The sequence below is a fragment of the Phymastichus coffea genome, unplaced genomic scaffold (genome assembly GCF_024137745.1).
Source record: "Phymastichus coffea isolate CEN01 unplaced genomic scaffold, Cenicafe_Pcof_1.1 PCOF00015, whole genome shotgun sequence".
Lineage (NCBI taxonomy): Eukaryota > Metazoa > Arthropoda > Insecta > Hymenoptera > Eulophidae > Phymastichus > Phymastichus coffea.
The window spans coordinates 5,991,106-6,019,088 of record NW_026706826.1 but is presented as its reverse complement, the minus strand read 5'-3'; the positions used below and the strand labels follow the sequence as shown (position 1 = coordinate 6,019,088).

The window sequence follows — 27,983 nt, the reverse complement described above, 5'->3', positions numbered from 1 at the left end:
TTTTTCTTTCTTATATAGTTACACTCGATTGCCAAGCGTGTGGTCGAGTGCATATTAGATAGGCCCCCCTTTACATTTTTTTATTGCCAAGAGTGTGGTAAAATAACGCGAAGCATTGCTATATTGCCAAGCGTGTGGTATAGTAAAGCTTCGATCTTGCGTCGCCGAAAAAAGAATTTCCCGCGATAGTGGTGACGCACGTCCCGGTTATTTTCCGTAAGGATAGACCAAAAATAAGTGCGTCTGAGAATTGTTTCGTCAACCGACGTTACAGTAATAAACACTTGGACTTAAAATTAAAGATATGATTTGTTTAATAATAGTCGTAGTAATTTTAACGACCACTTTAAATAAAAATTTTTATTTTAGTATTTTTAATGTCACGCTAGTTTACGTAATCTTGAAAAAAAAAGATTTAAAGTTGCAATAAAAAAATTAACCAACAAGGAAAATTCAGAGTCTGCAATTTTTTTTAACATACCAAGTAAACGTTATCAGCTGAGAAAAAAGTTTACGACCCCGAAAATATCCTTTTCTTTTAATTTAAAACATCAAATCTGATGCACATTACAATAACAATGAGTACTTGCGATGCTTAAATATTTATTTTTCATCACAATCTCTTTGAAACGATACCTTTAAACCATTAAACTTCTATTTACATTTAATTATTCGAGTTACCCAACAACGATAATTCCTAGTTCAATTACTCACAGTTCATTTTCAACGTTTGATTTGCTTACATTTGCCAATTGGAAAGTTGTCAGCTGACGAAGGGAAGAGGGAACTGTATAGATGCGCGCTATAGGGTAACATGAAGTATATCTCTAAATCAAGCTTACTCTAGTTTCGTGAATAGGTCGCTAGGCGAAGCGTTGATATAGTATAATCTAGTATTTTCACCTGTAAATATATATATATATATATATATATATATATATGTGTTTGCCCTATTATCACTCATATATACGTGTGTGTGTATGTGTGTGTTCGTGCGCGCGCGCGCGCGCGTGTGTGTGTGTGTGTGTGTGTGTGTGTGTGTGTGTGTGTGTGTGTGTGTGTGTGTGTGTCTTTGTGTGTAAGGAAACTAACGATAACGCTTCAAAGCATCCCCTAGAATTGTTGAAGAGAACTTATTGTTAAATATATTTTGAAAGTGTCACCAATGTCAGAGATTTCATTCTACCCGAGAGTCGTTTCAATGTATATTTGTGTGTCGGCACGTTTGTGTTAGTATAGCAAACGTAATATGTTAATATTATTTTGTAATATGAAAATATTAATATGAGTTGTGAAATCAGGCCTTTCGGAGCTTTTACGATAAAATTGATTGTTTTTAAAAATATTCTGGACTTGTAAAAGAAATTTTTTACAAATTTTTGAGTATTCTTGAGTATTCTATTACTTTTTGCACTATATAATATTGAGGTTATGTGCCAAAAACATGGCAAAAATACCGAAAAAATCGGTTTTTTCAAATTTTGAGCAAGTTTTGGTCGGAAAATGGTGATTCTGATGCATGCATCTAGAAGAACGGAAAAAGATACATTATGAAATAATATTGAGAAGTTAGCCAAGTATATTGTTCATAATTAAAAAATTCGTCGAAAAACTCAAAAATTTTTTCTGACTTCATTTTCAAACAAAAAAAGCTGAAACAAATCAGGCTCTTTTCGTACAATAGTATACACCATTATGAATTTTTTCAGATTTTTTCGAGTAAACGGCGAAGCAAAAAAAATAATGTTCGATAAAACACGTTTTCATCATTGTAACGTCCTTTTACCACCTAGGGAGATACAAATTTGGCTAAAGAAATTTTCAAGTATGTCCTTTCGAACGACTGACTCCAAATAAAAATACAGGTAGGGGCAATTTTAACATCCGTATCCCGCTATAGCCTTTTATCTGAAGACTAATAATAATAACGTTACGCAAATAGCAATATTTTGTATTATAGTGTAGTAGAGTTTCATTTTAGATCTTTATGAATATTAATTTTATAATTATGATTAATGCAAGTCTAATGTGAAGATTGGATTATCTTGTTTATTTATTTTGGAAATTTTGTTTGGAAGCGGTGTTGAAGATATGGCTTTTTATGGTTCTTTGGGTGTGGCTTGGAAGTTCAGGGGTGGTTTTGGTATGGTGATTTCTGGGTGGTCAATTACTATTTGATTCAATTCGTATTCATTGTTTTTTGCTGCGTTTTTGTTCCCTTGCTTGACGAGTAGTTTGTTTAGTGCTACGAGTAGGTATGTGATTGCGTCAAACACTGCTGCTAACAAATATGTTGAGAATCCATATATTAAGTGCAATGTATAGCCTCTAATTATCACGTTAAATAGACTTTTTACGCGTTGAAATATAATAACACTCATTATAATGGCGGAGCTTATAGAGCCGAATTTAGTGAGTTTGTTGATGACTTTATTCCAGGTGTTTTCTGTTAAGACTGTCAGAGTTTTTTCCGTAAATATCAAGTTTGATATCAATCCTCCTTGCATGCTTTCATCGCCTCGCATACCTCTTGCAATTACGTTGAGTGCTGCTTTCTCCATGGGAAAGAGCATATATTGTAGTGTTTGGTTTCAACGTCAGGACTGTATTGGTTACTTTTCTTGGTGTTGGTGTGAGATTGATCCATTGGTTTCCAATTTTGTTGTATTGGGGGATGATTATGTTACAATTTATTTCTGTTCCCGTCTTCAGTAAGATGTCTGTCTTTGGTGTAAGGTAGTATGTTCCGTTTTTTGATTTTACTGGAAGTTGTGCAAAATACCTATCCGTGTAGAGCAGTTGGACTTCAGTAGGCGTACATTGTATGGTACTCGTATGTACGAGGTCTGTCTGGAAAGTATCGGGCCTACGTTTATATCTTCGCGCCATAGTGTTCAAGCGACCTCTGCCGGACAGAAACGTCAACAGTAAAGCCTTACGAATCTATTGGTTACTTACTGACACCTGCCGGACGTATAGTTCATGCGCAGCGTGTCTTTGTTTACAGTGCCTTTTTCGCGTTCGTCGTTTTTTGATATTGTCAAAAATGACTGAAAAATAAGATCAACGAATTTGCATCAAATTTTGCTTTCAACTCGGAAAAACGAGTTCGGAAACTATTGAAATGATGCAAAAGGTCTTCAGAAGCGAAAAACACGAATAAAAGAGTGGTATAAACGGCTCAAGGATGGTCGCACTTCTGTGGATAGTGATTCTCGTTCCGGCCGACCTTCGATGACAAAAACCGCAGATAATATTGAGCGGGTGCGACTTGCAATCGAACTAGATCCTCGTATGACTGTGCGAGAACTAGAAGAAGACCTTGGGATACCAAAAACTATCATTTCAGAAATTTTAACCAAAAATTTAGGAATGAAACGCGTGTGTGCGAAATTCATCCCAAAATTTCTCACAGCAGAACAGAAGAACATTCGCTTAGAAATCGCTCTGGACAATCTGGAAATGGTCAATAATGATGATAATGTGATTAGAAAAGTTATTACAGGTGATGAATCATGGGTTTATGGTTATGATCCTGAAACAAAACAACAATCTTCACAGTGGAAGCATTCTGAATCGCCAAGACCAAAAAAAGCACGTCAAAGTCGGAGCAATGTTAAGTCAATGTTGATTGTTTTTTTCGATTGTGAAGGTGTTGTACATCAGGAATATGCACCAACAAGTCAGACAGTCAATAAAGAATACCACGTTCAAATTTTAAAACATTTGCGTGATGCAGTAAGCAGAAAACGGCCGCACTTTTGGGAAAGTGGTGACTGACTTCTCCATCATAATAATGCGCCAGCGCATTCATCCAATCTTGTGCAGCAGTTTTTGAGCAAACACAATATCGCATTGCTTCGACAACCTCCATACAGTCCCGACATAGCCCCTTGTGACTTTTGGCTGTTTCCAAAACTAAAAAAACCGCTAAAAGGACACCGATTTGATGACAAAACAACGGTTGAAAACAATGCGACGAGTGTACTTAAGGCTATCCCTAAAAGTGAGTTCCAGGACTGTTTTATAAAGTGGAAACATCGATGGAACCGTGTTATTCAAACAAGTGGGGATTACTTTGAAGGATGCCACCCAACAGATGATAAAGAATAACGCTAGCATGAAAATATAAAGGTAGGTCCGATACTTTCCGGACAGACCTCGTATGGCTTCCCCTACCAGTCGAGCTATGTATGCAGGCTAATCGCCATTTTTGCACTCTGCTATTATTATCGGCTGACTTTAATAAGAGTAGAGGTTTGTGATCAGTTACTACAGTACGATAAATATGTTACCAAATAAGTTGGTTCGGAATGTTTTGATTGCGAAAATTATTCCAAGGGCTTCTCTTTCATAAGTCATATAATTTTGTTCTGTTTTATTTAAAACTCTGGATGCATATGCGATGGGTCTGTCGTAACCCAATTATCCTTGAGAGAGTACCGCACCTCAACTGTGGTTTGACGAATTCGTTCTAATGATGTTATGCTTGTCGAATTGTAGGTATTGTAAAATGGCAGCTTTGCATAGTAATTTTTTCAGTTTATTCAATGTTTGTTGTTGTTCTACTTTCCAGAAAAATTTTACATTTTCGTGCAGAAGTATAGTTAGCGGTTTTGTTATTTCAGCAAAATTCGGAACAAAGCGTCTATAATAATTGTAAATTCCGAGGAATTCTCTTAGGTTTTTTGTAATTTTCGTTGTTGGAAAAGCTTCGATGGCTTGTATTTTTTAGTCTGGTTAGATAACGGATTTACTTATAATGTGCTCTAAGAAAGATACTTCTATTTTTAGTTAATAGCTTTTTTGAGGTTTGAGTTTTAAACCAGCTTCTCTCAGGTTTTGAGCTACTTTGTAAAAGCGTTCGTTGACTTCATCTACTGTTTCTTCGAATAAAGAAGAAACATATATTGGTAAATAAATCGCCTAAAACTGTATTAAGTATTCTTTGAAATGTTCTAGGTGAGTTTATTAGGTCAAATAGTAAAACGAGGAATTCAAATCTAAAGGGTGTTTACTAAATGCAGTTATAAAAATGTCTTTCGGATACATTTTTACTTCGTGGAAACCTGATTTTAGGTCAACAACAAGGTAATATTTTGCTTTTCCCAATTGGTCGAACATTTCAGTTATATTTGGAATTAAGTATGGGTTAGGACAGTTTTTTCATTTAATTTTCTGTAGTCGATTATTAAATGCCATCTGGCTTTTCCATCTGCCAAGCTTTTTTTCTTAAACCCATGTTGGTGCGTTAAAATCACTTTTCGATTTTCGGATTAGGTTGTGAGATATTAGATTTTTTTTCATCTATTGCAATATCTTGTAGTTTATGTGGTAATGGAAATTGTTTTCGTAAACGGATTTGGCGTCAGTTAAATTTATTTCATATCGTTCTTCCGTGCACTTAATTTCAGAAGAATCTATTCGTTTCCCTGACTATTACGTCTGAAGCATTGTAAAGCTGTATGATCTGTTCATTTACAAATCTTGCAAAATTTTTCTTAACTGTTTTCCAATGATTTTATAATTAGACATGATTCAATTTTGTGACCTGATTCTTTGGAATAGGAACATACAATACTTTTTTTTGCATTTTTTCCGAGTGCTTTTATTTTTAAGCAATTTTCGATTGTATAGTTTTTCATGTGACAATAATAGCATTTTGTTTCGTTGTTTCTTCTAAAATTATTATATCGTGTAGATCCGTTGTTGTAATTGTTGTTTCCGCTTCTACGTTTATTGTTATTAAAATTAGAGTTTGTATTATCTTTGTTTTCGTTGTTTATATTGTTTTTATTATAAGTATTCAAAATTTTTACTAATTTGCAGTCATTCGTTTCATGATTTTCTTCGTTGCAAATTGCACACGCTGCAAATTTATATCTTCTTACTTCGTCTGAATTTGGGCAAAATTTTAGCGTGTGACCGACTTTGTTGCAACGTTTGTATGTTACATTTGGGCAATTTATCACTGTGTATCCTGTACTGTCGCAAACTGCACAGGGATCTGTTGTCTTAAGTAATTTCGAGCAGGTATATGGGTTGTGTCCACTTTCTTTACACTTCCAACATACGTATTCTATTCTAAGTTGGACAGAATGGCCCATTACTTGACAGTGTTGACAATGATTTCCTTTTATTTTGTTAAATTTGCAACCATTTTTGTTGTGAATTTTCTTCTGGATATTGGTATCCGAAGTATTAATTAATTTGTCTTCTTGTGGTGTTTGCTTCTTAGTTTTCTCTAGATCATCTGAAATTTTTATTTTATTGTTTTGGCTGCCTGTTCTAGGAGGAGAACATGCGAGTTTATTGTTTTTTTAAAAGGATTTGTAGTAGTGCTTGATTTAATTATGCTAGCTTTTAATTCTGGTTTGGTTTTTGCTTTTTTTTTTATTAGAACTAGGCGAAACCTTATTGTTCATTAAAAATTATTCTTGCATAAGTATCACTTTATGCAAAGCAAACACCCTTTTTGTACCGGAACCAATTTGTTATGTCGTGACTCCGTAGCCATGACATGTATTTATTGAAATTAATAAATTTGTTTAAGACAGTATGGTCGAGATACAATATGTATATATATATATAACGATGGTAGGACTTACCTGGGTCATTCGTTCAAAAAAAAAATCGATTCATTATTATCTTATTTCCAACTTTTATTTTTTGTCGTTAAATATCAGTGTAAATTTTTATATTTGTTGTAGATATATATTTTTCTATTTCTCTTAATTTTTTATTTTGTTTTTTTATATTGATTCTCTTAAATTGATTTTATAGTTATTGAGGATATCTCGTATGAAAGTTGGAGAAATAAACTTTCAATACAATATTTAAAGAGACTAGTAATATATTTCGCTTTATTTAATAAAAGTTCATTCCGTGAGTGGCAAAGTAAATTAATACAGTGGAATTCTCGTGCGTCGCGAATCAACTGACTAAAAATCGATACGCTGTTTTACACGTTAACTTATTAGCCTACATTGATTTGTCGAGTAATCAATAAGTCAGTATGTCTGTGTTTCAATTTCTGGGTTGAAATTCTGCTGAGTTCGATCTATTGTTGGTATGACAATTTTGTATTTCGTATAAGGCGAAATACATTTAGTGCTTAACCCTTTAAGGCTCAGGCCAAAACTGGAAGAGATAGCGTCAAACTAACTATGCGATTCATAAGCAAATCGAAAAAAAAAATACCCGTGTTTTTTCTTTTGCCATTTACAATTGTTTATAAAAAGTTATTTAAACAAATTACCAAAAAAGTTATTGTTTTACGAATCTGAATACGGAAATCGATTCTACGGGAAAAAACATGAAAAAAATATATATAACATTTTTTTACTGCACTTCAATTTGTTAATGTAAAACGGCAATAAATATTGCGGCTCCGACAGTCAAAGTTTCTTCGCCAAATCCCAAGCAAAATCTACGCTAGATAGCGAAAAATTAACTATGCCATTCATAGGCAAATCGAAAAAAAAAATACTCGTGTTTTTTTTTTGCCATTTGCAATTATTTATAAAAAGTTATTGGAATAAATTACCAAAAAATTTATTGTTTTACAAATCTGATTGCGGAAATCGATTCTACGGGAAAAAACATGACAAAATTATATGTAACATTTTTTTGTCGGACTTCAATTTGTCATGAAAAACAGCTATCAAGCATTGAATTGATACCGACAGTCACAAGTGATTCAACCTGATGGTTAAGTTCAGTTTAGTTGAAAAAAAATTTTTTTGATTGTAAAAATTTGTAAACTGTGTTAGAGATCACGTTCGAGTGGTGGGCTAACAGTTTTACAGAAAATTTAGAGGTTTTGTTTCTTGATACGAAAATTTGATTTCTATCTGACTTACAGCAAAAATCTATAATTTCTTGTAAATTGCTGTCTATTTTTGAACCAAGCAAAAATGACAAGTGGGATGGTTAAAGATTTAACTGATTTTGTCGAGGATGATGATATTGGGATTCTGATTGCAATGTTGACGAAAATATATCATTTGAATTGATTCCTGTTGGTTCGTATGAACATATAAAAAGCGCATATAGCAGCAGTCAAAAACTATTAGAACCCAATCATGTTTACGATTGGCAAGTATTAGATTTGAATGATACCTCAACTGTGAATAACGATGATCCCTTCAACGTTCAATCCATTTCCTCTTTGTATTCTAAAAACTCTTTGGAATTATTTGAAGTATATTTCTCAAATTCAATGAAAAATTATATCATAGAAGCTACAACTGAAAACAATTTTGAATTAAGTATGAATGATCTAGAAAAATTTATTGTTATCATAATGATTACTATTTTCAATTCGAGAAAGAATCTCCGTGACTATTGGTCAACTAAAAAAATCTTACAATGTCCAGTTATTTCTGAACTTATGACAAGAAATAAATTTATTGAAATCAAGAAGAAAATAAGATTTTATAAATTTCAAGATGAAAATAAAAATGATAAAGTTTGGAAAATTAGAAGTTTATATGATTATTTTCGTGAAAATAGTATGCAGTTCGGTTTTTTTGATTACAACTTATCAATAGCTGAGATAATGGTAAAATTTTTCGGGAAGTTTGACATAAAACAGTGTATTAGAAATAAGCCAATCAGATTTGGAATAAAATTATGGGCCCTCTGTTCCTCAGATGGATATTTATATGAACTGGATATTTATGCAGGTAAAGCAGGACTCGATGAACGGAACCCTCTACTTGCTGTTTGTTTGGGATCGAAAGTCGTTATCAAGTTGCTATCGCCTTTACTACAAGTAACTAATAAAGAAGATCTTACTAAGTATCATGTGTATTTTAATAATTTTTTCACCAATCCAGATCTTATGGTACATTTCGAAAAAATTGGATTATCAGCAACTGGGACGGTCAGACAAAACTGCGTCAAAGAAAAAGTTGAAATGCCAAAAAAAGCTGAGAGGGGAACAACTATCGCTCTTCATGATCAAAATTTCAAACTGAATTATATAACTGTGATAGATTCCAAACCTGTATCAGTGTTATCAACAAAATTTGGGGATAAACCGAAAATTGAAGTGCAGCGATGGCATGAAAAAGCTAAGAGGTCCATTCTTTTTCCTCAAGCGTTTTCTTCCTATAACCAAAACATGGGTGGGGTTGATTTGCATGATCAACATTGCAATGCTTTGATGCCTTCAATTAGGAGTAAAAAATGGACATGGTGTCTGTTCTTACGACTTATTCAGGCTTCATTGACTAATGCTACTGTGATTTATAATAAGCTGCACCCAGACTTGCCTAAAGGTTCAAAAGATATTGTGCAAGAAGTTTGTGAATTTTATCTTGAGAAATTTGCGAATCAACGTCCTAACAAGCGAAAGAGATCAAGCGACACATCATTGCATAAACACGTAATCAAACAAGGTACGAGGTGTGTTCAAAAAATAACGAGAATTTTCGTTTTATGAAAAAAATATTTATTTATTCATCTACATTAATGTTGTCGCCTTTAAAGTAGTCCCCTTCGGATACAATACACTTATGCCAACGCTTTTTCCAATCCTCGAAACACTTTTGAAACTCGATCTTTGTAATAGCTTTTAGCTCTTTCAGCGATTCGCTTTTAATGTCATCTATGCTTGTAAAACGACGGCCTTTTAATGTTCTCTTTATTTTTGGAAATAGAAAAAAGTCACATGGAGCCATATCTGGCGAATATGGAGGCTGAGGCATCGTTACAGTTTCGTTTTTGGCCAAAAATTCACGAACAAGCAATGAAGTGTGAGCAGGCGCATTATCGTGGTGCAAAAGCCATGAATTGTTTTGCCACAAATCCGGACGTTTTTTTCGGATTGCTTCACGCAAACGACGTTGAACTTGTAGGTAGTACTGCTTATTGATTGTTTGACCTTGTGGCAAGAATTCATAATGCACTATGCCATTAAAATCGAAGAACACAGTGAGCATAACCTTCACATTCGACCGCACTTGTCGAGCCTTTTTCGGTCTTGGCGATCCAGAATGCCTCCACTGGGACGATTGAGCCTTAGTTTCGACATCATATCCGTAAACCCATGTTTCGTCACCTGTTATAACACGTTTTAGAAGTTCTGCATCGTTATTGACTTCATTTAGCGACTCCTGAGCAACTTCCATTCGCCGCTGTTTTTGTTTGAAATTCAACAATTTTGGAACAAATTTTGCTGCCACACGTTTCATACCCAAAACATTCGAAAAAATTTGATGGCATGAGCCAATTGATATGCCAACATCATCAGCGACTTATCTGATTGTGATTCGGCGATCGTTCATAACCATTTCTTTCACTTTTTTCACGTTTTCATCGGTTGTTGATGTGCTTGGACGTCCGGGTCGTTCGTCATCTTCAACGTTTTCGTGCCCATCTTGGAAACGCTTATACCACTCATAAATCCTTGTTTTACTCATAGCAGACTCACTATATGCCTTTGTTAACATTTGACAAACTTTACTACACTTTATTTCATTTTTTACCCAAAATTTAATACAAATTCTTTGATCCATTTTTTTTCACAAACGAAAATCGCCGAGCTCGAAAAACACGTCTAACGTTAGCGGCTGCCACTTAAAAAGTAAGCAATGAATATTGCTGAAAATTTTATCGTACTTCAGGGGCATGTGTACCAACATAATAAAAAAAAATTTTATACAAGCGGACTCTCCAAACCCGCGAAATTTAAAAATTCTCGTTACTTTTTGAACACACCTCGTATGTACAAAACATGTGGGGTATTATCGTGTGAGATGAAAACTGAATTTTATTGCCAAAAATGTGCTATACCCTTGTGCAAAAGTAACCGAGAAAATCACGAAAATAAAACTTAAAAAAAATTAAATCGAATTACATGATCAATGTTTGATAGCTGTTTTTCATGACAAATTGAAGTCCGACAAAAAAATGTTACATATATTTTTTTCATGTGAGAGAAGGAAGGCCGGTGGAAGAGTGTGGACATGTCTTGGCTGTGAGTGCGAATTTTGGTGAGAAAGTTGAAGAGGAAAAGTGTTTGAGGTGAGAAATAGAGGTGAAAAGAGCGTGGAGAGAAAAGCGGGAGAGGCAGGTAGAGAGGAGGGACGGTAAGAAGTAAAGGCGGAGACAGAAAAGGTAAGACAGGGAATAAAGGTGGTATTCCGAGTAGAATTAGAGAGTCGAATTAAGGCGTACGGGATAGTGATGGAAAGATTTGTAACAACAGAAAAATTAAGAGATAAAGGTGGAAGGATGGATAAGAATGGCCCAGAGGAGGAAAAGAAGAAAAGAGTAAAGGTGGTGAGGGGGAGAGAGAGCGGAGAGGGGCTGAGGGAGAATAATAGAGGAGAAATGAGAGAGGCAAAGAGATGCAAGAGTGAAAGCGAGGGGAGTGAGATGGAAGGGGATGGGGAGAAGGATTGGACAACACGATAAGAGAAGTGGGAAAAAGTAGTGGTGCAGAAGATATAATGGAAAAGATACGGGCAGATATAAGGGATTTAAGAGAGGTATGGGAGGAAAAAAGGAGAGAATGGACAGAAATATTTAAAGAAATGATGGAAAAAATGGAAAGAATGGAGGCAGAGGGGAAAAGAAGAGAAGAAAGATGGGAGAAAGAAATAGGAAAAGTTAGGAGAGAACAAGAGAGAGAGAGAGAGAGAGAGAGAGAAGAAAGAATGAAAGAGAAGAGAGAAGAAAGGCAAAAAGCAGAAAGTAGAGAAAAGAAACTGCAGGAAAAATAGGGAGCGAGGATGAACTAGTTGGAAGAGGAGTGCGTGAAATTAAAAAAAAGTATAGAAGGAGGAAACAAGAAGTAAAGAGGAACAGAAGTAGGCAATAAGGAAGAATTAGAATACATGAGAGAAAAAATGGATAGAGAAAGTAGGATAAACAATATAATAGTGACAGGCTTAGAGGGTGAGTTAAGATGGGAAAAGAAGGGACAGGCAGAGGACTGATTAAGGGAGGAACTAGAAATGAAAGGAGAGATAGTGAATATGAGAAGAATAGGAGGGATAGCGGGGAGGGATGATCGGAGAGAAAGAGGAAAAAATGTGTGGCAAATTAGATGCGCTTCATGGGAACAAAAAGAAGGAATTATGAAGAAGAAAAATAAGCTGGGACAGAAAACGATATACATAGATCAGGACTGGACGTGGAAGCAGAGAAAGATAAGAGAGAAAGTAAGAAGGAAAGCGAGAGAAATAAAAAGTAAAGATAAAGAGGTAAAGATGTGGCATAACGGGGTGAAATCAGAGGAAGAAGAATGGTGGTGGAGCGAAAGAGAGGGAAAAATGGTAGGAAAAGGCGTGGAAGGGTTTCGAAAGCAATAGAGATAAAGGAGAGAGAGGGGGAAGGGAGAGAGAGGGAAGAAAGGCAGTAAAGATACTATTCTGGAACGTGGCGGGGATGAGGAGCATGGAGGAAGACGACTGGGAATATGTTAGGGAATTCGACATAATAGGGCTAACGGAAATCTGGGTGAAGAGGCAAGGGGCAAGAACTGGTGTGTGGAAACAACTGAAAGAGTACAACATAGAGTGGAGAGACTCAAGAAGGGAAGGAAGAAGGGGGAGAGAAATAGAGGGAGGAATAATGGCGGTAAGAGTGAGGAAAGGGATGGATAAGGTTGAATGGAAGAATGAAAGGACAAATAGGTAATATCGGGAGAAATAAAGATCGGAGGGAGGAAATCCATGATAGCAACGGTGTATATGCAACATAAGAAAAAGGAAAACTATGAATACCTAAGCGAAGAGATAGAGGAGAACAGAGGAAAAACAATAATTATAGGAGGTGATTTCAACGCAAGAACAGGAAATGAAAGGAGAGAATGGGAGACATATGAAAATCTAGAAGAAATAAAGGCCAAGGATAAGAAAGTGTTAAATGCAGTGGGAGAAGAAATGATAAAATGGCTGGGAGAAATGGGCTTAGTGATAACGAATGGGAGAAAAGAAGGAGATGAAGAGGGAGAAATAACATATATAGGAGCGAGAGAAATGTCAACGATAGACTATGTAGTGGGTAACGAGGAATGAGATGAGGCAATAAAAAGGGTTTAAATAAAAGAGAGGGTAAAGTCGGACCACTTACCTGTAGAAGTGGAATTGAGAGACAAAATAGCAGAATAAAGAAAAGAAGAGGAAGAAAGAATGATAGACGACTGGATCGAAGAAGGTATAAGAGAGTACCAGAGATGGATAGACGTAATAGAAGGAACAGAAAAATGGAAAGAGATAGAAAATAGAATGAGGAACGCAGTAAAAAAGAAGATAAGGGAAAAAAAGGATCGAAAAAAAGCTGGTGGCGAGAAAAATGTAGGATAAAAAGGGTTAGGGTGATGGCAGAGTTAAATAAAGTAAGAAAAGGGGAAGGAGACAGAGGCAAATACCTAGAAGCAGAAAGAGAATATAGAGAGGAAATAAGAAAAGCGAAAGAAGCTGAGGAGAAAAGAGTGGCAGAAGAAATAAGAAAAGATAAAACGAGAAGAAAATTCTGGGATAAAGTGAATAGCAATAGGAAGGAAAGAATTGGATTAGATAAAAAAATAGGAAAAGAAGAATGGTTAAAGCACTTCCAGGGACAACTGGGAGAGAAAGAAAAGGAAGAAAGCAAAGGGGAAGAAACCGAAGACAGCGAAGGAGAGGGAGGTGAAGAGATTAAAGTAAGAGAAGTAAAAGAGATAATAAGAAAAATGAAAAAGAAAAAGGCGACAGGAAAAGATGGTATAGGAAATGAAGCGTGGATGGAAGGCACGGAAGGCTTGTTAAAAGATATGATAAAATTCTTAAACGGAATATGGAAAGGAGAAGGATATCCGGAAGAATGGAGGAAGGTATAGTACCAATATATAAGAAAGGGTGAACAGAAGAAGTAAGAAACTACAGAGGAATAACGCTGATGGACACGGGATATAAAATATACGCCGAAATACTGAGGAAAAAGCTGGAAAGAGAACTAGAAGCTAAAGAAACGTTAAGCGATACGCAAATGAGATTTAGGAAGAAAAGAGGAACAATGAACGCAATATATATATTAAAAACAATAATAGGGAAGGAAATAAGGGAAAAAAGAGGAAAACTGTTTGTATTCTTTGCCGACATGAAGGCCGCTTTTGACAAGATAAAGAGAAAGAAAATATGGGAAACAATGAAAGAGAAAGGGATAAATAGAAAAATTAGGAAAAGAATAGAAAAAATATACAAGAAAACAGGGAGTAAGGTAAAAGTTGGAGGAGAAATAATTGGGGAGTTTGAGACTTACAAAGGCGTAAGGCAAGGGTGCCCTTTGAGCCCCACGCTATTTAATCTTGCCTTCGCCGACCTGGAAGTGAAGATCAAGCAGGTGCAGGAAGGAAGGGTAGTGATAGGAAGGAAGAAAATATGGACATTAGGATATGCAGATGATATAGTGATAATGGCAAAGAGCGAAATTGGAATGAAACAATGCTGCAAAAATTAAAAAGATACCTGGAAGAAAGGGGATTAGAGTTAAATGTAGGAAAATCAAAGATGATGAAATGCAGGAGTGGAGGAGGAAGGGGGAAGGAAGAAGAATTCGAATGGGAAGGTGAGAAGATAGAGATGGTTGAAGAGTACAACTACTTGGGATATGTGATAAGCAGAAATAACGGAAATAAAAAGTAGATAAAGAAGGTAGCAGGGAAAATAAATATGGGACTCGGAAGACTATGGGGGCTAGGAGAAAAGCTATTTAGAGAAAATTGGGAGCTAAGGATGAACTCGTTCGATGCACTGGCGAAAAGCGTGATTATGTATGGAGCAGAAGTCTGGGGATGGAAGAGATATGAAGAAATAGAGAGACTACAACTAAAATACATAAAGTGGGTATTAGGATTAGATAGAAACACACCAAGTTACTTAATACTATTGGAAACAGGAAGACAAGAAATAAAAGAAACAGCATTAGAAAGAGCAATAAGGTATGAAAACAAAATAAGAGAAGAAAGAGATGTCTCAATAAAAAAAGAAGCATGGAGACAACTAAAGAAAAGGGAAAGAAATGGAAGAAATAAAAAGGATAAGAAGGAGGAGAGAGAGGAAAGGCTAGAAAAAAGTAAAATATACAGAGAGAGGGAAGAGGGAGATGAAATGAGGAAAGAGTTTTGGGAAGAAATAAGAGATGAGCTAAAGAAAAAAGAAGAAAAAGAACTAGAAGAAAAACTAGAAAAATCAAGATACATAAACGAGTGGAAAGAACTGAAAGAAGAAATGAAAAGGTATAGGTTAAAGGAAATTCAAGGAGAGGGAAGACTAAAAGGCCTACAAATAAGGGAAAGAGGAAGCAGGTATTGGGAAAAAGAAGAAAATATGAGATGCAGAATGTGTATGAAAGAGGAAGAAAATTAGAAAATCATTGTAGAAAAATGTGAAAAAAGCGAAAGGAAGGGGAAGAATGGGAAAAAATAATAATAGGAAGCAAAGAAAAGATAGCGTGGATGATGAAGATAAAATAGAAAAGAAGAAGAAATGAAGAGAAGAAAGAAAAAGAAAAACAAGAAGACGAAACTGCAAGACCCTAAGGAGAGAAGGAAACAGAAGACAGAGAAGCAAGACTCGCAGACACATCTACATACACACACATACACACAAAACACACACACACACACACACACACACACACAAAACACGAGTTCTAGCAACTACACAAGCGAGAGGAAGCAGGTATTGGAGGATGGAACAAAATGGAAAAGAAGAAGAATCGAAGAAGAGAAAGAAAAAGGTAAATTAGAAGACAAATTATAAGATACGAAGGAAAAATAAGTTAGGTTGAGGAAAGGAAAGGCAGAGGGAGCAATAGGAAATAAGAAAAAGGTATCAAAGCCCTAATAAGGAGAAAGATAGATGAAATGATTATCAAGAATGAGAGCAAAAGCAAAGGAAAGGTAAAGGTGAAAAGGCAAAAGAAAGTAACAAAGGAAAAAGTTGAAAAGAAAATATGCAAGAAAGAGAAAAACAGAAGAGCGGAAAAGGTAGATCTTGGAGAGAGAGAGAGAGGAAGAGGAGATTAATCAACAGAACAATAGGAAGAAAAGAGGAACAGACAGGCGCAGAAGACAGAGACACAAGAGTTGCAGACACACCTACAAATATACATACATACACAAAATATACACACACATACATACATACACACACAAAACACATACATCATCAACTACACAAACACAAACTGGACACGAGACACAAATAGTAATGTAAGAAATAAAAAAAAACCAAATGTAACATAAGTTGTAAATGAAATATATATATATATATTTTTTTTCATGTATTTTCCCGTTTAATCGATTCCCGTAATCAGATTTAAAAAAAAATTACTTTTTTGGTAATTTGTTTAAATAAGTTTTTATAAACAATTGCAAATGACAAAAGAAAAAACACGGGTAATTTTTTTTCTATTTGCCTATGAATCGCATAGGTAGTTTGACGCTATCTCTTCCAGTTTTAGCCTGGGCCTTAATAGGTTAATTTGCTACTTTGAGCTCGCTTGGTTGCCGTTGACCTCAAAATAAGTAAAGTTTACTTATCAGGACGTAATACTTTAAAAGTTGTATCCACCAAATACACTCACCATCCTATATCTAAGACCGGCGAAATAACCTACACCTACCTTGATCTTTTCATCACAAATGTCTCCACTTTGATTCTCAAATTTGCGCAGTCTCTCTCTCCATTTGTTCCGTATCATGACCTAAGTTATCTTTCCATTTTTTTCTCATTACCTAAAAATTTCGTGAAATCTTTCACTTCTTGCTCTCTTCACTGCGTTGATTCATTTGCCCTAAATATCTTAATTACCACCAGTTTCTCGAACTATTTTAATCTTCTTCAATGCTCATCCTTACCAGTTGATCAGCTTGAGAGTGTGTTCATTAGTATAATTCTATCAGCTTTCAATGAGCTTGCCCCTTTGCGGGAAATTTGCGTTATAACAAAGAAAAATCACTATGTTTCTACTGAGTTGCGAGTGAAAATGCGTCCCCGTGATGTACTCTTTAGGCGCTACAAAAAAACTGGCTCCCTATGCTTACTACCTCAATATCGCGTTCTCTGCAACTTTATTTCCAATTACATCGACACCGCTAAAAATTCATACATTCATGATATCATCCATTATGTCAACTCAATTAAACTCAAGTGAGAGCCCTCCATGATATTGGTATAGCCTCTAGTCCTCTGCCCTATCTACTGCTTTTTTTCCTCTGATGACCTTAATGACCACTATGCAGCTGTGGCTAATCGTCACTCTGCATTAACCCATCAGGGCTTTGAGAATATCAACGGTACTCGATCTTATGATCCTATCCTTTTGCATCCTCCTTTGCTATTCTCTTTCTCTAATGTTTCGCAGCGTAACGTCAAGTCTGAGATCTTAGCCCTTCGCTCAAAGGGCTATGATGGCCTCACTAACGATATGATCAGGCGTGCCATCAACTCCCTTATACCTCAACTTACATTCATCATTAACCAATACATCGCTAGCTCCATCTTCTCCTCCTATTGAAAGAACATCATTATCCGTCCACTATCCAAAATAAAAACTCCATAGTCGCTGTTTGACACTAGACCAATAGCACAGATCTGTGAGTCTTCCAAGGTCCTTGAGCGTCTGCTTTATAAGTAATTCTTATGCTTTCTAGAGGCTCATAATATTCATGATCCAAGACAGGCTGGTTTTTGGGCGGGACATTCAACTGAGTACCGCTCAGGTCGGCCTCCTGGATAACGTAAGGTATGCTGTTGAGCTGCGTCAGGTCACCATCCTGGTATTGTTCGACTTTACCAAAGCTTTCGGTAGTATCCCCCATGTCTTCTCATTTGCAAGCTGAAGGCCTGCAGCATTGACGACTCTGCTCTTCGGTTGTTCTTCAGTTACTTGTCTGAACGGTTGCAAGCTGTTTTCGATCGGGGTTATGCGGTCACGCGATGGTTTCGTGCCCAGACTAGTGTCTTTTATGACAGTGTTCTTTGGTCCTCTACTGTTCACCATTTTCATTAACGATTTCCCCAGGCTATTGCATTTTTGCCGACATATCATGTATACTAACGACACTTAGATCTATCATCACGGTTTCTTATCTGAAATACGTTGCTAAGGTGCAGCTCAACGCTCAGGCTAATGGTGTCTGGGCTTCACTGAATGGCTTGCAATTGAATGTCGCCAAAACAAAAGTAATTATATTCGGCAGTGAACTCTATACGTCTTCCTTTTTCTTTTTCTCGAATTTCCGTCGACAATATCATCATTTCCTTTTCCCTATCAGTAAAGAGTCTATGACTAACTATCACATCATCATTGCATTGGAAAACTCATATTTTGAACGTTCTAAAAAATGTCTACATCAACTTAAACTCCCTTAAAGATTAATCACTGAACAAGAAGAAAAAATTCTATTAGAAAATTTAAATATTCAAGAAGACATATTCATAAACACAGTAAAATTAAAGGAAGTATTACAAATAATTAACAATATCCATTGCAAAAAAACTCCCGGATATGATAAAATTACAGGCAAAATTATCAAAAAAACTACCGTTAATAACAATAAGATATATAACAATAGTTTTAAATGCAGTTTCCGTCTTTACTATTTTCCCTCTCAATGGAAAATACCAGAGATTATATTAATACCTAAACTCGGTAAAGAAACGACACTTGTAGACCATCATGTAGACCAATCAGTCTATTGTGACTTCATGTAGACCAATCAGTCTATTACCAATACTCGCAAAAGTCTTCGAAAAATTAATCCTAACTAGAATTAGCCCAATTATTGTTAATAAAAAACTTATACTAGATCATCAGTTTGGATTTAAATGCAATCACTCAACGATCGAACAAGTTAACAGAATTGCTAACGTTGCGAGAAAAACCATCGAAGTCAACAGTACAGCACAGGCATATTTCTCGATGTCGCCCAGGCGTTTGACAAAGTCTGGCACTGTATAAATGGGGAAAGGAAATGTTTCTTGAACGTCACTGTAAGTTATAAAAGCATATATCCGTAACAGATCATTCCAAGTTAAAATAAATGATAAGGTATCGCAACGTCAAGCAATAAAAGCATGAGTACCACAGGGAAGTGTTTTAGGCCCAACGCTATACCTGCTATACACGTGGGACCTAGCAAAGTCCCAAAGTATTATAACAGCAACTTATGCTGATGATACAGCAATGCGAACAACACATCATGAAGAAATAATAGAAACAGAAATATTATAGGAATACATAAATCAACATTTACGAGGTGTGATCAAAAAGTAAAGTGAATTTTGAAATTTAGCGGGCTACGTCCGTTCGATCTTCGACTTTTTTATTTGGTTATGTCGGTACACTCGTCTAGAACATACGTTCCAAATTTCAGCTTTGTAGTATGTTTGGTTTGTTTGTGAGAGGCATCAAGGTTAGAAGTGTTTTGCGTGCTCCACGATTTGCTGCTGTCTAAAAACATGGATCAAAGAGTTTGCATTAAATTTTGTGTGAAAAATGGAATCAAATGTTCCAAAACACTTGAAATGCTGAAAGTGGCATACGGTGAGTCTACTTTAAGCCAAAAAAATGTTTACAAGTGGTATAAACTCTTCCAAGAAGGCCGAGAAGACACCGACGACGAACCTCGTTCTGGACGCCCCAGCACATCAACAACTGATGAGAATGTTGAAGAAGTCAAGAAAATAGTGTTGGGAAATCGCCGAATTACCATTAGAGAAATTGCTGATGATATTGGCATCTCATTTGGTTCGTGCCAATCAATTTTGACGAGTGTTTTAGACATGAGACGTGTGTCAGCGAAGTTTGTTCCGAAATTCCTCAATTTCGACCAAAAGAAACGTCGCATGAGCATCGCCCGAGAGCTACTGAATGACGTCAACGATGATCCAGATTTACTCAACAGGGTTATAACAGGTGATGAAACATGGGTATACGGTTATGACGTCGAGACTAGGACTCAATCGTCCCAGTGGAGGCATTCTGGATCACCAAGACCAAAAAAAGCACGCCAAGTTCGATCAAATGTAAAGGTTTTGCTTACAGTTTTCTTTGACTGCAGGGGCGTGGTGCATCATGAGTTCTTGCCACAGGGTAGAACAGTAAATAAGGAATATTACCTGCAAGTTATGCGCAATTTGCGCGAAGCAATCCGCCAGAAACGTCCGAATTTGTGGAAAAATAAAAATTGGCTTTTGCACCATGATAACGCCCCTGCTCACACATCGTTGCTTGTGCGCGAATTTTTGGCTAAAACCAACACAGTAACGATGCCACAGGCACCGTATTCCCCAGATCTGGCCCCCTGTGACTTCTTCTTGTTCCCAAAACTGAAGGGGCCCATGAAAGGACGGCGTTTTGCCACGATTGAGGATATAAAGACGGCATCGAAGGATGAACTAAACAAGATCACAAAAAATGATTTTTTGAAATGCTTTGAGGATTGGAAAAAGCGTTGGCACAAGTGCATTATATCCGAGGGGGATTACTTTGAAGTAGATAAAATAAAAATTGATGAATAAATAAATATTTTTTGAGAAAAATAAAAATTCACCTTACTTTTTCATCACACCTCGTACATTACTGGCTTAACTCGTGGAGAATAGTAGTAAACGAGAGAAAATCAATACACACTACATTTACTCTTTGGAAAGACACCTGTTCACCTATTAAATTAAATGACAAATACATTCCTCAAAGCGAGCAGTTAAAATATTTAGGTATACCCTTGAATCGAATGTTAACATGGAAAAAGGACATATTTACTAAAAGGAAAGAGTTAGAATTAAAATGGAAGAAAATGTACTGGCTCATAGGAAAAAAATCGGAACTGACAATCAAAAACAAACTTTTACTATACACAGCTATACTCTATGATGTTCTTATCACTTATAATTCATTCAATAGTTCGTACTCTCGTGGTCTTGTTGCGTTAATGAGTAAGAATTTGTTTCTTTCAATATTACTCTAATTATTAATATGAAATAAATCATCAAATTATGTATATAAGTATATAAGTAAAATTTCAAGGAAAAGACAGACTTCGTCCTAGTTTTTTATGGTGAGAATTGACCATAAACAGAGCTAAAGTCTTTCTTATAAAGGATATAATTCAGCCCAAGTTTCATATAGCGCGAACTGTTCTATAAGTTGAGCATGAATTACAATAGAAAGTGAGAGGATTTGCTCAGTTCATTATAATAAGAGAAAGAACTTAGGTATTAGCCAAGATTATTCAATTTCATGCGCTCAATGTGCATGGCTAGCAGTGAATGCTAGCCTGTGCAAAAATCAGCGTATCTATACACAGATTTTCCCGCCTATTTTCGCAGGAGCGTTCTTTTCGAATCTTCGAAAATGATTCGCAATTTCTGAGGAATGAATTTTCTAAATTTACAAGTAAATAAACATTAATACAAAAGTTTTAAAACATGTAAACTTTACAAAATAAATTATTGATCGTTTTTGTATGATTTATAATTATCACAAATAGTATCGTCAAAAGTTATTAACTAATAAACTTAATTAATGTAATATCATCGTATTTACAATAAAACAATATTAAAATTCTACATAACTATATAGTTTATCAATTGTAGAAGTAATTTCTAAAAAGATATACTTAAATTAGTTAATAACATTTGAATTATAACAAATTTTCATATTTGTATCGGTTTTTTCTATAATCTTATAATACAATTACTAGATTAATTAACTAAGATTTATAAATTATGAAACTGTCATTATTATGTACGAAATTAAGCTTTCTTTCTATATACAACTTAACGTTTAAATAAATTATTAATTATTTATTTATTAATAACAGTTATAATTAAACTGTTATTAATGAAACCAATTCTTACTCATGCTACTTAGATAATCATCACTAGTTTAGAGTATCCGCATTATTCTGATAATTAATATTTACAATGTAATAAACAAATTAACTTTTCATATTAAAATATAATATAATTAATAATTAAACGCAATTAAAATTATTTGTAACAGGGTGGATTAGCTAGTACAAAAGGGGTTTATTTAAAAAAAACTCCCACCATGCAGAGCTAACCGCCGCTCCGTACGTATGAGTATACGAGGTGTGATGAAAAAGTAAGGTGAATTTTTATTTTACTCAAAAAATATTTATTTATTCATCAATTTTTATTTTATCTCCTTCAAAGTAATCCCCCTCCGATATAATGCACTTGTGCCAACGCTTTTTCCAATCCTCAAAGCATTTCAAAAAATCATTTTTTGTGATCTTGTTTAGTTCATCCTTCGATGCCGTCTTTATCTCCTCAATCGTGGCAAAACGCCGTCCTTTCATGGGCCTCTTCAGTTTTGGGAACAAGAAGAAGTCACAGGGGCCCAGATCTGGGGAATACGGTGCCTGTGGCATCGTTACTGTGTTGGTTTTAGCCAAAAATTCGCGCACAAGCAACGATGTGTGAGCAGGGGCGTTATCATGGTGCAAAAGCCAATTTTTATTTTTCCACAAATTCGGACGTTTCTGGCGGATTGCTTCGCGCAAATTACGCATAACTTGCAGGTAATATTCCTTATTTACTGTTCTACTCTGTGACAAGAACTCATGATGCACCACGCCCCTGCAGTCAAAGAAAACTGTAAGCAAAACCTTTACATTTGATCGAACTTGGCGTGCTTTTTTTGGTCTTGGTGATCCAGAATGCCTCCACTGGGACGATTGAGTCTTAGTCTCGACGTCATAACCGTATACCCATGTTTCATCACCTGTTATAACCCTGTTGAGTAAATCTGGATCATCGTTGACGTCATTCAGTAGCTCTTGGGCGATGCTCACGCGACGTTTCTTTTGGTCGAAATTGAGCAATTTCGGAACAAACTTCTCTGACACACGTCTCATGTCTAAAACACTCGTCAAAATTGATTGGCACGAATCAAATGAGATGCCAATATCATCAGCAATTTCTCTAATGGTAATTCGACGATTTCCCAACACTATTTTCTTGACTTCTTCAACATTCTCATCAGTTGTTGATGTGCTGGGGCGTCCAGAACGAGGTTCGTCGTCGGTGTCTTCTCGGCCTTCTTGGAAGAGTTTATACCACTTGTAAACATTTTTTTGGCTTAAAGTAGACTCACCGTATGCCACTTTCAGCATTTCAAGTGTTTTGGAACATTTGATTCCATTTTTCACACAAAATTTAATGCAAACTCTTTGATCCATGTTTTTAGACAGCAGCAAATCGTGGAGCACGCAAAACACTTCTAACCTTGATGCCTCTCACAAACAAACCAAACATACTACAAAGCTGAAATTTGGAACGTATGTTCTAGACGAGTGTACCGACATAACCAAACAAAAAAGTCGAAGATCGAACGGACGTAGCCCGCTAAATTTCAAAATTCACCTTACTTTTTGATCACACCTCGTACCTGTATTCGCCTTTACGTTTGATATTTTCGTTTAGATGTCTTCTTTCTAACAGAGTTGAACTCACCTTAAGTCACCTGACATGTGACACTCGATCTATCTTAGGTGTGAGTGATCTAATGTTTATTTCAACTAATCCTCTAGATGAAATCGGTTTAAAATTTAAACGGTGATAGATCCGTTAAACTAATAAGAAACGAAATAACGTAATGCGGCGAATAAAATTAATATCGTTTATCTCTAATAAACTACCATTTTTGACGGGCTGAAAGACTAACGCACGCGAATAGTATTTACAATGATTAACAATAATACGGGGAGAGAGTGAGAGAGAGAGAATTTAAAACTGTACCGCGAAAATTAACGCTCGACGCGAATACAAAAATAATAGTCGCAATAGACAAAATATTCACGAGAATATTCTCGTGAATATTTTGTCACGCAGACAAAGGGAGGTGCACCTACCCTGCGGTGCAATTACGGTGATCAGCCGTAATTGTTGAAGCAAATTGAATGATGGTAATCCTCTGGAACAAGCTGCGCTGCCTCACTTGCTTCCAATCTGCTGTTGCTGCACTTAATGTTGCTATTTGCTTGCTGCTGCTGTGATTGTCTCTACGATCACTCACGCACGTATCCAAAAGAATCCCAGGAAAATTTTTATTAGCAAAATGGCGAAACACTGTGCATAAACTATTTGGCGGTACTCTACAAGTAACAGCTGAGGCTTAACTGAAAACTTTGAACTCTCGCGCGCCCTCTCTCTCTCTCTCTTAGACGTTCGCTCTAGTATCGTTAGTGCTATTGAATCGCGAACGTATCGAAAATGTCGTAATTTTTGTTTTGACATTCGCCCCCCTATAGACAAGGGAAACATGTTAGTATAATTTTAATATACACCATTCAAAAGTGCGTGAATAGACCTTTCAAATGAGCCGCTACAAAGTTCTGTAGATTTATTTTTAGTCGAGATATGGAGTTTCAAAGTTAGAGTCGTTTTGTTTTCGGGTGGGCAAAGATTATTGGTCGTGAATGTAGGTAGTTTTACTTATTAATTATTAAAAATAAGAATTTAAACTGACATTGCTATTCAAATAAATAGTCGAGGTTAAATATTTAATTAATATTATCAATAAATATTTGGCACTACGAGCCAAAAATGCAATAAATATATAAAAATGATATAACTTTAAATTTCAAGTTGCATAAGTATAATCAAATTATTTATTAGTTTAATTTAGTGAAATCGTATAAAAATTAAAAATGAATTATTATCGGTATTACAATATCAAACTAAATTATAAAATATATTTAAAGTTTTTGTGAATATTTATTCGAATAATTTGTTTAAAAAGTTAGTAATAAATATACATTGTCATGCAATTTTTGATCGTGATAATCACAAATACAAACTTTTACTCTTGAAGCCTATTTATTTGAAAGGTATCTATGTTTCACAAGCGGTTCGATTTTTTAATACAGGAGATATAAAGTCTTGTAAGTCCTGATCAAAAGCCGATGAAATAAAACTGAAAAACATGTATCTCTTTATTTTTACAAAAAAAAAATTTTCTAAAATTTTATTGATATCGAAATTTTTACGGTCATTCACTTTTTTTGTTTGTAAAATAAATAAGAAAAACAAAGCAATAATGAATCAATATTGTATTGTTACAGGTGGAGAAATATGTCCACGACAAGAGGCTCGTAATCTTATATGGAATGCAACACGTCTTGGTGAGGTGGCTGTGCAGAGCTGTCCAGGCGGCGCTAATGGTCTAGCAAGGTGGCAATGTGTTCAAAAAACAACGGAAGGTATAAAATTAGTAGTTGAGTGGCAACGAGGATCGCCTGATCTAAGCGAATGCCGCAGTGTATGGTTATCTTCGCTTGAAAAGCGAGTGCGTGAAGGCGAGTTAATTCTTGGGGTAAGCAGTGATCTCAGTCAAGTAACTAATAATAGTCGTGAGCTCTATGGAGGTGACATGCTTATCACCACTAAGATTCTACGCAATATGGCTGAACGTATGGCTCAAGATATACGTACGTACGGAGATATGAGACAGCGCGAAGCTAGTGTTGCTGAGCTTCTTCAGGGAGCTGTTACGACAGGGAGCAATCTTCTTGATCAAGCACAAGACTCTTCTTGGAAAGATCTTACTCATCGCGAACAGATGGAAGTCGCCACTTCACTCCTCATAGGTCTTGAAGAAAATGCGTTTCTGTATGCCAACACACTTACTTATGAAAACTTTGTCCTTCATGAGCAACGTAATATTTGTAAGTGTATTTTATTGAATACTTATTTTTCTGTCAGTATTTTCTCAATCGAAATACGTTATTCTTATGTCTGGCAAGAGTAATTGAATAAAATATAAAATTTCATGTTGTAGAAATTGATTTTAACAGAGTGTTTGTGATTGTACATGTAATTTATTTATAAAAGAGATTTAGGTGACAAATGTTCCGACTTTTAAAAGAATTGTGCCTATTTTATTTTTTGAGCAGCAATCCTAATGACGTAAGAATGAATGAAATAAAACCAGTGCATGAGTATAATAATTTGACGTGAATATACATTTCATAAGTATACCTCTTTAATCTTTGGTACAAGAATTTGGTTGACTGGAGTCGAGTACATTCGAAAACCGAAAGTGCAATTAATCACTCGTTAATAGTTTGACAACTTATTTATATTTTTTAATGATTTTATTTATAATTTGTCATTAATTAATAATGAAAGCTTTATTTCATTATTAACTAAACCAAGTTCATTTCCTTACATTATGACAGAATACATTTACAGCGTAAAATTGACATATTTCGATGCTGATATATTAGTATTAACTTCTTTGTATATGATTCAAAGAACTTTAAGAGCTCAATAGTAGATAAACAGCAATACGGCTTGGTTTCATGTCATTGCTACTAAAAGCATTTTACATTTGCAGTGAGTGGAGAGGGGTTGGGGGTGAGTAGGCCGCGCGCACGAAATCTCCTCACCACAAGCCTCGGGTGACTCGTTTCCCCGACTATATTTTAAGGATTTGGGTTGGGTTCGGGCTTGGGTTCTGTGTAATGATAGTCATCGTGATTTCGAGTCAGAATCGGCACAGAGTCGGCTTTGCCCGCGGTTCGACTGCATAGACCGGGTAAAGTGTTTAAATTCGGTTTTCTGCGCCTTTTCGTTTACTGGAGCCACCTCCGATGTCGTCCACTGGTCACTTGTCGTCCTTCCAACTGTTCCTTTTATCGATGATGGAATGCCGAGCAGCTCGGGTAGCGACTCTTTCTCTCGGGTCAAAGGTCCGTTGGATATAGCACATACAGTTACTTAACGTATGGAGTTTTTGATTAAGCCCTCACCACAAATCCGTTAGCGGCTCAAAATAAAAGTCAGTATACAAGAGTGAATTGGTCAGCGAGGCGGAAATAAACGGAAAACCAATTAATTTCATTTTTCTCTTTATTCTGCAAGATCAGATATACACTCCTGTTCGGAAATGGCGGATAGACAGCGCGCTTCGGTTTGCTATTCTGTTCACTGCGGTGACGGATCCACCCGTCTCGGTGAATCTAACACGCGACGAGTTTTGCGCACGATTACTTAATTCCGCGACGGCGAGCGGCACTTTAGCTACTTGAGTTGTGGTGACTTCGTCTTCCATAACTCAGCAATGGGGATCTAATTTCCTACAACTGTGCGTGTCGTGTCCAGCGGCAAAATGGACCAGCGGCAGCTTTTCTCAAAAGAAGATGGTCGCCCTCACCTTCTTCCGAGAAGAAGTCAGTTAATTAATGGATATATAAATTCGGAAAGGGGCAACGCCTTCCGGTCATCTCCTCCTGCCCCGCTATTTACCCTCTCACACTCCCCACCAGATCGGTCAGCATTGACTGACGAGAGAGATATATACCCTTACTTTTATCTCGGTGCGGACGGAAATTACAAGTTCTATTAATTAGTCTATTGGCCATGATATCATCAGCACATCACGTTCAAATTTTCAAATTTCTTCAGCTAACTATGTCGATTAGTTTACTCTCGCTGCCTGTCGCTTTTGGATACGCATAGAGTATTAGCGAGTGAAATAAATTCAATTTATTTCGCATATAAATATAATAAAATATATTAATATAACATATTAATATAATATATTTATTATATTATATTTTTATATAATAAATATATTATAATTTATATAATATATTTATTTCGCAAATAAATTGAATTTTTTCACATACAAACATTGAGCATTCGTAAGTTTTCTTTTCGTAAGCGCCTTCACAATCAAATTCACGTTCGAATTATGGACCACATTTACCGTAACTCCTAGTTCACTTGTCATAGTATATCAAATTACATTTAATTCGCAGTAATTCGCATGCGCGTACAATAAATTCAAAAGTTGTCACTCAGTTACATGTGTGCGCCTTTAGTCGTTTGCTGTCTTCTTCTGGTCACTCTGTCTTTCTCTCTCTAGCTCGTATTCCTTCTCCGTCTCTAGTCTATCTACTTGTTGCGGCTCACCAAAATGGCCGCCGCCGATCGTACACGTGCCAC

The 27,983-nt window shown here is 35.9% G+C and overlaps 1 protein-coding gene across 8 annotated transcripts in view; it reads left to right on the top strand.

Moving 5' to 3' along the window:
- LOC131675033 (latrophilin Cirl-like) overlaps window positions 1–27,983 on the top strand; it is a 795,927-nt gene that overhangs the window by 383,012 nt on the left and 384,932 nt on the right. For all 8 annotated transcript variants that reach the window (XM_058953848.1, XM_058953849.1, XM_058953854.1 and 5 more), the window contains one exon: window positions 25,097–25,699. In XM_058953848.1, coding sequence (XP_058809831.1) covers window positions 25,097–25,699 — 603 coding nt within the window. The remainder of the gene's footprint in view (window positions 1–25,096; window positions 25,700–27,983) is intronic.